Source organism: Bombina bombina, chromosome 3 (genome assembly GCF_027579735.1).
Source record: "Bombina bombina isolate aBomBom1 chromosome 3, aBomBom1.pri, whole genome shotgun sequence".
Taxonomy (NCBI): domain Eukaryota; kingdom Metazoa; phylum Chordata; class Amphibia; order Anura; family Bombinatoridae; genus Bombina; species Bombina bombina.
In genome coordinates, this window is record NC_069501.1 from 1,057,762,460 (window position 1) to 1,057,777,669 (window position 15,210).

The 15,210-nt window shown below is 40.7% G+C and overlaps 1 protein-coding gene across 1 annotated transcript in view; it reads right to left on the reverse strand.

Moving 5' to 3' along the window:
- The window catches only part of AMHR2 (anti-Mullerian hormone receptor type 2), a 154,534-nt gene that overhangs the window by 134,923 nt on the left and 4,401 nt on the right, over positions 1-15,210 (reverse strand). Inside the window, exons 3-6 of the mRNA XM_053705541.1 lie at positions 9,632-9,760; positions 6,274-6,369; positions 1,633-1,704; positions 1,387-1,511 (exon numbers count right to left, since the gene is read on the reverse strand). Coding sequence (XP_053561516.1) covers positions 1,387-1,511; positions 1,633-1,704; positions 6,274-6,369; positions 9,632-9,760 — 422 coding nt within the window. The remainder of the gene's footprint in view (positions 1-1,386; positions 1,512-1,632; positions 1,705-6,273; positions 6,370-9,631; positions 9,761-15,210) is intronic.

Consider the following 15,210-nt stretch of genomic DNA (forward strand, 5'->3'; position numbering starts at 1 on the left):
TCAGCCCGCCAGAGGTGAGCTGCGGAGGACAGGGACGCATATGTACTATTTCACTATTTCTTCACAACTTCATTTTTATTGCATGCAAAGTTTGCAAACTGCATATTATAGCTATGTAGTAGGTCTGTGCGAAATGGAGAAATAAAGTAATCACAATTGTTTTGATAATATATTGTGATTTTAATTGCGATTTTATAAAAAAAATTAAAATACAATTTTGTATTAAAAAATACATTTAACTTTTCAAAACAGCATCTTGTTCCCTTTGCAATTTGCACTGCAGATTGAATAACCCAGAGAAAAGAGCCCTGCTAGTTCACCATCTTCCTTGCCTGTGCATACCTCAGGACTGAAGCAACAAACCATGAGGTAAGTAAAATGGCGGCAGTAGCTTTACATGCAGTGACACTGATGTGAAGCTTCCTGGTCTGTAGTACGTATTTATGAAGGAGTGGTCATTAGACTGCTGCTTCCCTAAACCTTTCTGACCGGGGAGATTGACAGCTCCTGCCCGTGTGTGATTGGCTGTGCGAGGAGCGGTGTTGCACAAGAGCCCAAGATTGCGTTCTTGTGCAATGCTGAATTCCAGCAGCGGAATTCAGCCTGCCAGAGCTGAGCTGTGGCGGACAGGGGCGCATATGTCTGCCCCTGTCCGTTGTATCTTGATAAATCAACCCCTAAGGATATTGTTGCTACTGTAGAATACTGACTCCCCTAGAAAGGACCAGCTGTTGCTATCACTTGGGAGCTGTTGTGACACAGTTGTCACTATATTTCTTCACAACTTCATTTTAATTGCATGCAAACTACATATTATAGCTATGTAGTAGGTCTGTGCAATATGGAGAAAAAAAATAATCACAATTGTGAAAAAAATTAAAAATAAAATTGTGCATTAAAAATACTTTTAACTTTTCAAAACAGCAGATTGTTCCCTTTGCAATTTGCACTGCAGATTGAATAACCCAGAGAAAAGAGCCCTGCTAGATCATCATCTTCCTTGCCTGTGCATCTAATGTCCTCACCAGTAAAATTAATGTATAAAAAGGTAACTGATGGTATCTTGTTTGTGATTAAATATCAGTATACAATTATTTGGCACCACATGTAACAGGTTCTGATCTAGAATTCCATGTGAACATATTGGTGATTGGGGCTACAGGGCAATTATTTATCTAAGGTCTGAGATGGGCATGTAACTATATGGACTGCAGCTGAGAGGTTCTGGACTGACGGGCGCTGCAGGCCCAGGAGATCTGGTCTAGATGTTACCACGTTCTCACCAACCTAAAGGATTGCTCAACAGACATCCAGTATTTTTGTGTCAACCCTTTTCTCATACCTAGAGATGTATCTATATGTGGATAAATATAAATGTGTCTGTACCTGCAATAGGGTGAGCCCTTCCACTGGTTGTAGTGGAGGATTGTGGGGTTCTGTGAGCACTTCCTGCAACTGATGTAGTTCCTCGCTTGTAACATGCAGACCACAAAGTTTTTTTCTTCTCACCACTGGGTCAATTTGAATGTGAAAAAAGATGAAAATCAAAGACAGAAAGATAAGATAAGATATATATATTGACTTTGAATTAATATATGGCCTCTCACCATTCAGACTTTGATGGTACCATACCTATGATGATCACTGTGACACCCAGAAGCAGAAAGAAGGTTGCCATGGCTACATATGCAGCCAGGTGACCACCTGAAAAACAACACATTCAGAAGAAGAGATTACCAAGCTGTACTTATGAAGTACTAGATTGTGTGTTATTAAACAGCTATGATTAAAATTAATCAGGTCAACTATTAATTTGGGAAAAGCTAGATACAGAGAAACATTTGTTAATATCTGCCAAATAAAGCCTTATTATTTTTAAAAGTAATTATCAGTAAACATAATAACTTTTTGAAGTGTTTTAGTCATGTGGCCAAGTCTTTTGGACTGATTTTCTTTAACAATTACATTTACCCCATAAACCCCCCTCAGCCCAAAGCTCTTTTTGTAAAAAGTGTCTCACCAAGCATTACAGCCAATCACAAGCCAGAACAGCTGCTCCATTGACAAAAAGGAAAGACTGACCCCACTGAAGCAAGCCACTGGGAGCGTGTTCTCCTTTCGAGAAACGGACTGTTGTATGGCTTGTTATTGAATGCACTGTCAGGGGATCACTTTTTTTTTTTTTTTTTTTTTATAGAAACACTTGGAACTAAGGAAGCTTGGTGGAAGTAAGTAAAATAGGGTCCATGGATGGGCTAAATGATATATTTAAACAGATCTTGGTACCTTTAAATAGAATTAAAATGCACTACTTAGTGCAATGTTTTAAGTGCTTTGTACTTTATTTAGGTTTATTTCAGGTTTTGGGCAGCTCTAAGTAAAACTAGTTAAGCAAGTTAAAAGGACATTATGCATTAAACATGCATGATTCAGATAGAGCGTGCAATTTTAAACAACAATATACTGCTATTATCAAATTTCCTTTGTTCTTTTGGCATCCTTTGTTGAAAATCATACCTAGGTATACTCAAGTACAGCAATGCACTACTGGGAGCTAGCTCGTTTCCATTGAGCCATAAAAAATGGTGCTGTAAGCTACCGAAGTTGCAGACAGCTAAAAGTAGGTTACGGATCAATTTTAGTACTAGATTTCCTTTGAAATATTTTGCGCATTGTGTGCAGTCAATCTTTTTGTGCAGGTGTAAGTTAACGCTGTGTTAACGCTTCCATCCGACGTCGGATTTCTTGAAATTCAATTAGTTGCTGTGCTCCTTACCTGTGACCACCTCTAAAGAGAAACAAAAATAAAGATACACTTATTTTTAATACATAGTTTTTAACTATAACCAAATACTATTTTTTTATATTTATACTTTCCACTTTTGTAATATATGTAATATGTATTGCTGCGCTAGGCATAGGTCTAGTTTAAATTTTGTAGCTATGTGCTTGCAATAGTCCAAAATAAACTTTCATTATTCAGCAAGGGCATGTAATTTTAAACAACTTTCCAATTTACTTTAAGCACCAATTTTACTTTGTTCTTTTGGTATTCTTAGTTGAAAGCTAAACCTAGGTAGGCTCATATGCTAATTTCTTAGACCTTGAAGGCTGCCTCATATCTGAATGCATTTTGACAGTTTTTCACAACTAGAGGGCATTAGTGCATGTGTGCCATGCCTTATTAATAACATTGTGCTCACGCCCGTGGAGTTACCAAGGAGCCAGCACTGATTGGCTAAAGTGCCAGTGTGTCAAAAAAATGAAATAAGGGGGCAGTCTGCAAAGGCTTAGATACAAGGTAATCACAGAGGTAAAAAGTATATTAATATAACTATGTTGGTTATGCAAAACTAGGGAATGGGTAATAAAGAGATTATCTAACTTTTTAAACAATAAAAATTCTGGTGTAGAGTGTCTCTTTAACCCCTTAACGACCAGTGTTGTACCCTGTACAACGCTGGTTGTTATGCCCTTAAGGACCAGCGACATACCCTGTACATCGCTGCAGTCCTGGGCTTCTCTCTGCCTCGATCTCGCTAAAAATAGCGAGATTGCACTATTTTTGCATGCCCCATTAGTGGGGCACTGCAGAAATAGATTTGCAGAGTTACCGATGCAGAGAGGGCTGATCGTTGGTGGATGGGAGCCATAGCAGGGAGGCGGGTGGGCAGCCCATCGCCGGTGCGCATTCCGGATCCTGCAAGTGTCTGACGTGAGTGTGCAAAGAAGCGGGGGCGGGGCTCGGGAGTGTGGTCATTAATTGTGAAGAGCCGAAAGAAGGAGAGGGGAAATTGAGAGGAAACATTTTTTGGAAAGGGATCCGGGAGGGGGGTAGGGTATTGAAGGGGGAAAGCTACACTACAGAAAATAGGTTTTTTTATATATATATATATATATATATATATATATATATATATATATATAAAAGGGCACATGTGTTAATAAACTGGGTACTGGCAGACAGCTGCCAGTTCCTAAGATGGCAGCCAATAGGCTTAGAGAGCTGTTTGGGGGGTGGGTCAGGGAGGTTGAGGGGTAATTGGGGATCCTACAATTCATATAAAATATATAAAACAAAAACAAAAAAAAGACTTTCTGCCAGAACTTAAGATGGTGGTGGCAATTGTGAGGTGGGGGAGGAGAAGAGAGCTGTTTGAGAGGGGTCAGGGGGATCAGGGGGTGGGATGTGTCAGGTGGGAGGCTGATCTCTATTTTCTACACTAAAACTAAAATTAACCCTACAAGCTACCTAATTAACCCCTTCACTGCTGGGCATAATACAAGTGTGGTGCACAGCGGCCATTATTGGCCTTCTAATACCAAAAATCAATGCCAAAGCCATATATGTCTGCTATTTCCCAGAGAAGCATTTACAACCATTTTTGCCATAATAGCACAAGCTGTTTGTAAATAATTTCAGTGAGAAACCTAAAGTTAGTGAAAAAGTTAACCGATTTTTTTATTTGATCGCATTTGGCGGTGAAATGGTGGCATGAAATATACCAAAATGGGCCTAGATCAATACTTTGGGTTGTCTACTAAAAAGAATATATATACATGTCAAGGGATATTCAGGGATTCCTGACAGATATCAGTGTTACAATGTAACTATCGCTAATAATTGGAAATAGCAAAGTGCTATTTGTACTTTATGCCCTATAACTTGCAAAAAAGCAAAGAACATGTAAACATTGGGTATTTCTTAACTCAGAACAAAATTTAGAAACTATTTAGCATGGGTGTTTTTTGGTGGTTGTAGATGTGTAACAGATTTTGGGGTCAAAGTTAGAAAAAGTGTGTTTTTTTCAATTTTTTTATCATATTTTATATTTTTTTATAGTAAATTATAATATATGATGAAAATAATGGTATCTTTAGAAAGTCCATTTAATGGCGAGAAAAAAACGGTATATAATATGTGTGGGTACAGTAAATGAGTAAGAGGAAAATTACAGCTAAACACAAACTCAGCAGAAATTTAAAAATAGTCCTGGTCCTTAAAGGGACAGTCTAGGCCAAAAAAACTTTCATGATTCAGATAGAGCATGTAATTTTAAACAATTTTCCAATTTACTTTTATCACCAATTTTGCTTTGTTCTCTTGGTATTCTTAGTTGAAAGCTTAACCTAGGAGGTTCATATGCTAATTTCTTAGACCTTGAAGGCCACCTCTTTTCAGAATGCATTTTAACAGTTTTTCACCACTAGAGGGTGTTAGTTCATGTATTTCATATAGATAACACTGTGCTCGTGCACGTGAAGTTATCTAGGAGCAGGCACTTATTGGCTAAACTGCAAGTCTGTCAAAATAACTGAAATAAAGGGGCAGTTTGCAGAGGCTTAGATACAAGATAATCACAGAGTTTAAAAGTATATTATTATAACTGTGTTGGTTATGCAAAACTGGGGAATGGGTAATAAAGGGATTATCTATCTTTTAAAACAATAACAATTCTATGGTAGACTGTCCCTTTAAGGGGTTACATACATACTGATATTTCCATAAGAACACAAGTGCACCTATTCCTATACATGGGACAACAATAAATATTACCATTTTTTTCTAAATTTAAACATTTAAACATTATTTGCAAGTTTTAAAATGTCAATGGGAAATATGTCTCAAAAAGCTATTTTTTACTCTTTTACACCTAGTGTTATTTATTTTTCCAATGTATCAACAGCGTCTGACAGTGTATTAACGGTTTGCGCTTTCATTGGAAACCTGGTATAAGTTATCGCTTAACAGCTTCTAATACCCCGGCTGCCAGTTGTGGTATAAAGGACCATCGAAGCAGTCGATAAACGAAATTGCTTCCGATAGCATATTTATCAGTTCGCAACCTCGCACAAACTTAATTACGGATCAATGGAAACGAGCCCTTTGATGGGGAAAGTACAAATTAGGCATTTGAGGTGGCTGAAAAAAAGAACAAGATTATATTTCCAAACTGAGACAGTGTTGTGGTGTCTGATAATGTTTTGCAGTTGTAATGATCTTAATCCATTACATATATTTTTTGGTTTCTTAAATAATAATTTGTTAATTCCCTGCTGAGATCTCATGTTTCTAAAAGCAGGTAACTCTTAGCTAAAGCTGTGTCCTATTACTCGGTGATTTCAGCAGGACCACCTGTCCCTGTTTTCACACCCATGCAATGATGCCTTTATAGTTTTCATTCACAAACAACAAGCTTTGAATTCTAAATTCTGTCCCCAATGTTTCATATCCTTCCCTTAATGACACTCCCTGCTGAGCTCATTTCTTACTGAATCTGCTTGCATTCCTTTCTCGCTCCCTCGCAGCTTCCGACCAATCACAGGACAGGTTCCAGTGAGCACATCTCTTCATTTCAACTTGTGCGGCTGATAAGAAACCCAGTTAGAGCAAAATATTTTCTCCCCCATCACCACCTGGGCTGCCCAGTGATAAAAGCTCCCCTCTCCCCAAAAAAAAAGAAAAATGAAAAACAGAACTGACTCTGCATGATTCAACAGACATATCACTTGATCCACATAACTCCATACTAGATTAATTTGTTTTCTAATTTTAATGCTGTCCCTGGATAAAGGTACAGACTCAATGTATTCTGAATACATTGGTGTTCTTTTATATGGCAGAGTATGCATTAGAGACAGCTTATCATATTGTAAAAAACAAAAAGTATCAGTTTGCATTAACATTGATTATATTTGTTCAGATAAGAGACATTCTATTAAAAAAATACTCCATTTTGTTAGAGGAATTATTTTTTATAAAATCTTTTATGTGTTTAACCCCTGTATAGACAAACGTGTGCCCCTATGCCATTCCAGATGAGGATACATGAGAAGACAGCTCCAATCACTGGCTGTATCCTCATCTGACGCAGAATGGGAGTGGTCCAAGATTGTAACTTTGAATATGTGTCAAACCCTTTTCAATCACATAGAACATGAATGGAATTTGTTTTTTAAAAAGAAATGCGCTAACAAATCTTTTAACAATTTTTTTTGCACTAGAATCCCCCTTTAAATAATGCACATAGGGCTATATTACAAGTGGAGAGCAAAAATATTAGCGCTTGTGAGCTGTTATACCTGGCTCATTACAATTACGTGTTACAGCCAGGTAGTGGCAGCTTATTATGGGCCAGACTACAAGTGGAGCGCAAAATATTGCTTTTGCTAAAACAATATTTGCGCTCCACTTTGTAATATGCAAATTGCAAATGTGCGCCAGTATTACGAGTTAGGTGAAATGCAAACGCGACTTCGCATTCGCATTGCACAAAAGCATTGCACTCATGAGAGCGCGCTTCCATAGGCTCTAATGGGAGCCTCGTTCTAATGCCATTAGACACGGCATGAGAACTAGCGCAGCAAAATGGGTAAGTCGTCCAGTGATGGGCAGCAAATATAAATATATATGCTTATATACATATATGTATGTGTTAATATGTGTATAGACATAGACCGCAATGTAAAGGTACTTTTCAGTGCCGTTTTTTTTCTAACACCCCACAACTGCCAACTTTATCCCACAAAAACTGCCTAGTGCAGTAAAAAAATTTAACAAAAAAAGATGCTACAAACGGGTGAATTTGCTCGGTGCACGATAAATTACCGCTCCACTTGTAATCTGGCCCTATATGTAGCATACTTTTAAAAAATACATTAATACCACTTTAAAATGAAAACTTAAATATACCTCCATAACATTAACCCTTACCCTTACCCTTACCCTCTAATACAGGGTTCTTCAAACCTTGTTCCCCAAGAACCAGTGCAATGATACCACATACCTTCTTGACCCTATTTTTATGCTTGGTCTGAAAATTTCTGAAGTAATATACAACAAGATAGATACCATTTTTGGCAAAGTGACTAAAATGTGTGTGTACTTTATCCCTGATTGTCATCAAACTTGAAAGTGTTGTAAAAGGTAATAAAACACACACACACACACCACACACACTCTCCTACAACACACACACTCTCCTACAACACACACTCTCATACAACAAACACACCACACACACTCTCCTACAACACACACACCACACACAGTCTCATACAACACACACACTCTCATACAATACACACACCACACACACTCTCCTACAACACACACACCACACACACTCTCATACAACACACGCACCACACACACTCTCATACACCACACACACTCTCATACAACAAATACACCACACACACTCTCCTACAACACACACACACACTCTCCTACAACACATACAACACACACACTCTCATACAACACACACACCACACACACTCTCATACAACACACACACTCTCATAGAACACACACACTCTCCTACAACACACACACTCTCCTACAACACACACACTCTCCTACAACACACACACTCTCATACAACACACACACCACACACACTCTCATACAACACACACACTCTCCTACAACACACACACACCACACGCACTCTCATACAACACACATACTCTCCTACAACACACACACACCACACACACTCTTATACAACACACACACTCTCATACAACACACTCACTGTCCTACAACACACACACCACACACACTCTCATACAACACACACACCACACACACTCTCATACAACAAACACACCACACACACCACACACACTCTCATACAACACACACACTCTCATAGAACACACACACTCTCACAGAACACACACACTCTCATACAACACACACACTCTCATACAACACACACACTCTCATACAACACACACACCACACACACTCTTATACAACACACACACTCTCATACAACACACACACTCTCATACAACACACACACACACACACCACACACACAAGTCTTGACCCCGTAAACATGGTGTTGCAACCCAGTAATGGGTCCCAACACGTGGTTTGAAGATCCCTACTCTAAAATATACCTTCTTTAAAATTAATATCTAACCCAGCGATACGTAATTTGGCGGCGCTATACAAATAAATTAAAATAATAACCCTAATGTATATCCCCCAATATTAAATACCCTATAAAATAAACCCTTAAAATTAACCCCTTGTCTCTCTCCTCATAACAAACTCCTTAAACATCATTGCAACTGCTAAACCCCCTAATCTCATAAGTAAAAAAAAAAAAAAAACCCTGGAAAGATTACGTTTGAAACATAAGAACATACATTGAAATACCATCCCTTCCCTTACTATTCATGAATAATCTAACTTCAGCAACAGCGGTCCTCTTCTTGCAATCCTACACTACACTCTGGTTCTTCTAGCATGCAACTCTCCAATTATATAGTAGCCTGTCTGTTATTCTGTGTGTGGGGGGGGGTTAGGTTTATCTGTGGCTGGACAGGTACTAAAGTGATAACATCTGGGGTCAGAAACTCCCTGATGGCTGGTTGTAGTAATATCAATCAGGTACTATTACTATTAAAGAGACTCAAGAAGCTATCCATAACTAAACAGTAGTGGACTGAGGGTGAACTGATCACTAAGCTGGAGCCACTATACAAAAAGGTACAACTATGAGATCTAGACCTTTGTTTGACATCCTTTACAATTCTCCCCTTCAGTGAATAAGCAATAATACCAAAGCTCTCTATGGTGCAATCTTCCCCTCTGTGACAGTGATATACTCACGAGCAGATGCTTGAAGAGGAAGGCTAATGTTTGCATTACACATGTCTGTGGAACATAAGCAATAAGGAGACTTGCTTTCCACCGGGATGCACAGCTCAGATCTGCATACTGCATTTTTTGGATAGCAACCTAAAAGAAACATACAGACAAGGCATGATTAAATAACGCAAGGTCCATTATAAAGAGGCTAAATAGGGGAATGTATGCCAGTGCAATATATATATATATATATATATATACTGCACTAAAGCCAATACTAATATATCTTCAATGCAGCTCTGTGCTGGGAACAATGGAGTTTAGTGCAGGATTTCTTTCACACAGCGTTTATCACATTATCTATTATGTGGCACATGGTAGTCACTCATAAAGACATGAAATATAGAACAACAAAGCCTTACAGCCCCTCTGTCAGAAACATACCCACATCAGACCCGAGACATAAGTCCCCAGGCCCTGCAGTCCCATAGTCACTTACATACCCACATCATACCCCTTGCTCTGCAGCCCCTCTGTCACTTTCATACCCACATCATACCCCTTGCTCTGCAGCCCCTCTGTCACTTACATACTCACATCATACCCCTTGCTCTGCAGCCCCTCTGTCACTTACATACCACATCATACCCCTTGCTCTGCAGCCCCTCTGTCACTTACATACCACATCATACCCCTTGCTCTGCATCCCATTTGTCAGCCCATACTGACAAGTCCCCAGGCCTTTTGTCAGTTACATAACCACATAATACCCTTTGCTCTGTAGCCCCTCTATCAACCACATACTGACATAAGTCCTCAGGACCTTTGTCACTTACATACCCACATCATACCCTTTGCTCTGCAGCCCATTTATCAGCCACATACGGACATAAGTCCTCAGGCCCTTTGTCATTTACATAACCACATCATACTCTTTGCTCTGCAGCCCCTCTGTCAGCCACATACCTGCATCAGTTCAAAGACCCTGCAGCACTTGTCACTTACATACCCACATTATACCCCTTGCTCTGCCAGCTACATACAGACATCATTAGTCAGACCATACAGAACCTCTTTCAGCCACATACCAACATCAGTTCCAAGGCCCTGAAGCCCCTTTGTCAAATACATAATCACATAATGCCTTTTTCTCTGCAGCCCCTCTGTCAGCTACATACACTCATCAAACCTCAAGCCCTGCAGCCCCTCTGTCAGCCACATACCTGCATCATACCCCTTGCTCTGCAGTCCCTCTGTCAGCCACATACCTGCATCATACCCCTTGCTCTGCAGCCCCTCTGTCAGCTACATACCTGCATCATGCCCCTTACTCTGCAGCCCCTCTGTCAGCTACATACCTGCATCATACCCCTTGCTCTGCAGTCCCTCTGTCAGCTACATACCCACATCATACCCCTTGCTCTGGAGCCCCTCTGTCAGCCACATACCTGCATCATACCCCTTGCTCTGCAGCCCCTCTGTCAGCTACATACCTGCATCATACCCCTTGTTCTGCAGCCCCTCTGTCAGCTACATACCTGCATCATACCCCTTGCTCTGCAGTCCCTCTGTCAGCTACATACCCGCATCATACCCCTTGCTCTGCAGCCCCTCTGTCACTTACATACCCACATCATACCCCTTGCTCTGCAGTCCCTCTGTCACTTACATACCACATCATACCCCTAGCTCTGCAGCCCCTCTGTCACTTACATACCCACATCATACCCCTTGCTCTGCATCCCATTTGTCAGCCCATTCTGACAAGTCCTCAGGCCCTTTATCAGTTACATAACCACATCATACCCCTTGCTCTGTAGCCCCTCTATCAACCACATACTGACATAAGTCCTCAGGACCTTTGTCACTTACATACCCACATCATGCCCTTTGATCTGCAGCCCATTTATCAGCCACATACTGACATAAGTCCTCAGGCCCTTTGTCAGTTACATAACCACATCATACTCTTTGCTCTGCAGCCCCTCTGTCAGCCACATACCTGCATCAGTTCAAAGACCCTGCAGCACTTCTGTCACTTACATACCCACATTAAACCCCTTGCTCTGCAGCCCCTCTGTCAGCTACATACAGACATTATTAGCCAGACCATACAGAAACTCTTTCAGCCACATATCAACATCAGTTTCAAGGCCCTGAAGCCCCTTTGTCAATTACATAATCACATAATACCCTTTGCTCTGCAGCCCCTCTGTCAGCTACATACACTCATCAAACCTCAAGCCCTGCAGCCCCTCTGTCAGCCACATACCTGCATCATACCCCTTGCTCTGCAGTCCCTCTGTCAGCTACATACCCGCATCATACCCCTTGCTCTGCAGCCCCTCTGTCAGCTACATACCAGCATCATACCCCTTGCTCTGCAGCCCCTCTGTCAGCCACATACCTGCATCATACCCCTTGCTCTGCAGCCCCTCTGTCAGCTACATACCCGCATCATACCCCTTGCTCTGCAGTCCCTCTGTCAGCCATATAACCTAATCGCATTCCAGGCCCTGCAGCTCCTTTGTTAGCTACATGCTTTCAGACATTTCTGTAAGCCACATGCTCCCATCAGACACCTGAACAGTTGTGGTTCTAGGGGTACCTATGCAACCAAACTAATTACTATAGCACCACAGCTGCCACACATCTGCAAAGTAGTCTGAGAATAGAGATTTAAAAAAGAAAAATATATAGAAATAGGTAGAAGATAAGGTCTTTATCAGTACTCCCTGCATCTCACATTTTTAGCTTTGTGTTCAGCTGTTTTCACTCCCACATATTATGGTTTAGAATACTGGCCCTGCAGAATTTCTGTATGGAAAGATCTCTCATAAAGTGCACAAGAGGAGAATGGGAAATACATTCACAAAACTAAACCAGGGTAAGGCAAAGGCCTCTAGTTATTAAGGTCTGTCGGACCTGATCCGACAGTGCGGATCAGGTCCGACAGACCTCGCTGAATACGGCGAGCAATACACTCGCCGTATTCAGCATTGCACCAGCAGCTCATAAGAGCTGCTGGTGCAACGCCGCCCCCTGCAGATTCGCAGCCAATCGGCTGCCAGCAGGGGGTGTCAATCAACCCGATTGTACTCGATCGGGTTGATTTCCGGCGATGTCTGTCCTCCTGCTCAGAGCAGGCGGACAGGTTATGGAGCAGCGGACAGGTTATGGAGCAGCGGTCTTTGTGACCGCTGCTTCATAACTGCTGTTTCTGTCGAGTCTGCAGGTTCGCCAGAAACAAGGGGCATTAAGCTCCATTCGGAGCTTGATAAATATGCCCCAAAGACTCTACCATGAAACCTTGTAGAGGTACACATAGGTGAAGCATGGCAAGCTGTCATATTCTGACAAGGGAATGCATGATACTGCTTCTTGTGTGACTAAATAGGGGAGAGGAGGAAAGGTTCCTCACTTGACTAAAATTGCGCTGGTTTCTCACACAACTAATATAAAAGGAAGATGTTAAAGGGGCAGGAAACCCAACATGTTTTCTTTCATGATTCAGATAAAGAATACAATTTTAAACAACTTCACACCTTGGCCTCTAGTTATCAAGCTCCGTACGTACCTGCCTTCGCCGGTCCCAATACGCTCGCCTAAGCTCGCCTCACATCGCCGCCGTGGACCTGAATACGTTCGCAAAAGTTATCAAAAAAGCTGTCAAAAAGCCGCGCACCAAGTACGGGGCGATGAGCGGCGGACTGTGATAGTTATCACTCATCCGATCTTGCTGCTCTTCGGCTTTTCTACAGCTTTATTGATACCCCTGTCACTAAGCACTCACACTATACTATACTGTTCTACCCTCTATACTATACCGCTGCCCCCGGAGCCCCCTGCAACTAAATAAAGTTATTAACCCCTGAACCGCCGCTCCTAGACCCCGCCGCAACTATAATAAATGTATTAACCCCTAAACCGCCGCTCCCGGACCCCTCCGCCACCTACATAATACCTATTAACCCCTATCCTGCCCCCCCATACCGTCGCCACCTATAATAAAGTTATTAACCCCTATCCTGCCGATCCCGTACCCCGCCGCAACTAAATAAATTGTTTAACCCCTAAACCGCCACTCCCGGACCCCGCCGCCACCTTTATTAAACTTATTAGCCCCTAATCTGCCCCCCCTACACCGTTGCCACCTATAATAAATGTATTAACCCCTATCCTGCCCCCCCTATACCGCCGCCATCTATATTAAACTAATTAACCCCTAAACCTAAGTCTAACACTAACCCTAACACCCCCCTAACTTAAATATTATTTTAATAAATCTAAATAAAAATTACTCTTATTAACTAAATTAATCATATTTAAACTAAATACTTACCTCTAAAATAAACCCTAAGATAGCTACAATATAACTAATAATTATATTGTAGCTATTTTAGGATTTATTTTTATTTTACAGGCAAATTTAAATTTATTTTAACTAGGTACAATAGTTATTAAATAGTTATTAACTATAGAATAACTACCTAGCTAAAAGAAATACAAAATTAGCTGTGAAATAAATCCTAACCTAATTTACAATTAAACCTAACACTACACTATCATTAAATTAATTAAATAAATTAGCCACCAATACCTACAATTAAATACAATTAAATAAACTAAACTAAATTACAAAAAAAACAAACACTAAATTACAGAAAATAAAAAAATATTACAAGAATTTTAAACTAATTACACCTAATCTAAGCCCCCTAATAAAATAAATAAAAAAAATAATAAAAGTCCCTACCCTATTCTACATTAAAAAGTAATCAGCTCTTTTACCATCCCTTAAAAGGGCTTTTTTGCGGGGCATGCCCCAAAGTAATCAGCTCTTTTGCCTGTAAAAAAAAATACAACCCCCCCCAACATTAAAACCCACCACCCACATACCCTACTCCAACCTACTCAAACCCCCCTTAAATAAACCTAACACTACCCCCCTGAAGATCTCCCTACCTTGAGTCATCTTCACCCAGCCGGGCCGAAGTCTTCATCCGATGGGGCAGAAGAGGACATCCAGACCAGCAGAAGTCTTCATCCTATCCGGGCAGAAGAGGACATCCGGACCGGCAGACATCTTCATCCAAGAGGCATCTTCTATCTTCATCCATCCGATGAGGAGCGGCTCCATCTTCAAGACCTCTAGCGCGGAACATCCTTCTTCACCGACGACTACCCGACGAATGAAGGTTCCTTTAAGGGACGTCATCCAAGATGGCGTCCCTCGAATTCCGATTGGCCAATCGGAATTAAGCTAGGAAAAATCTGATTGGCTGATGCTATCAGCCAATCAGATTGAAGTTCAATCCGATTGGCTGATCCAATGAGCCAATCGGATTGAACTTCAATCTGATTGGCTGATTGCATCAGCCAATCAGATTTTTCCTACCTTAATTCCGTTAAAATAAATACAAAGTTACCTGTAAAATAAATATAAATCCTAAAATAGTTACAATGTAATTATTAATTACATTGTAGCTATCTTAGGGTTTATTTTACAGGTAAGTATTTAGTTTTAAATAGGAATAATTTATTTAATGATAGTGTAGTGTTAGGTTTAATTGTAACTTAGGTTAGTTTTTATTTTACAG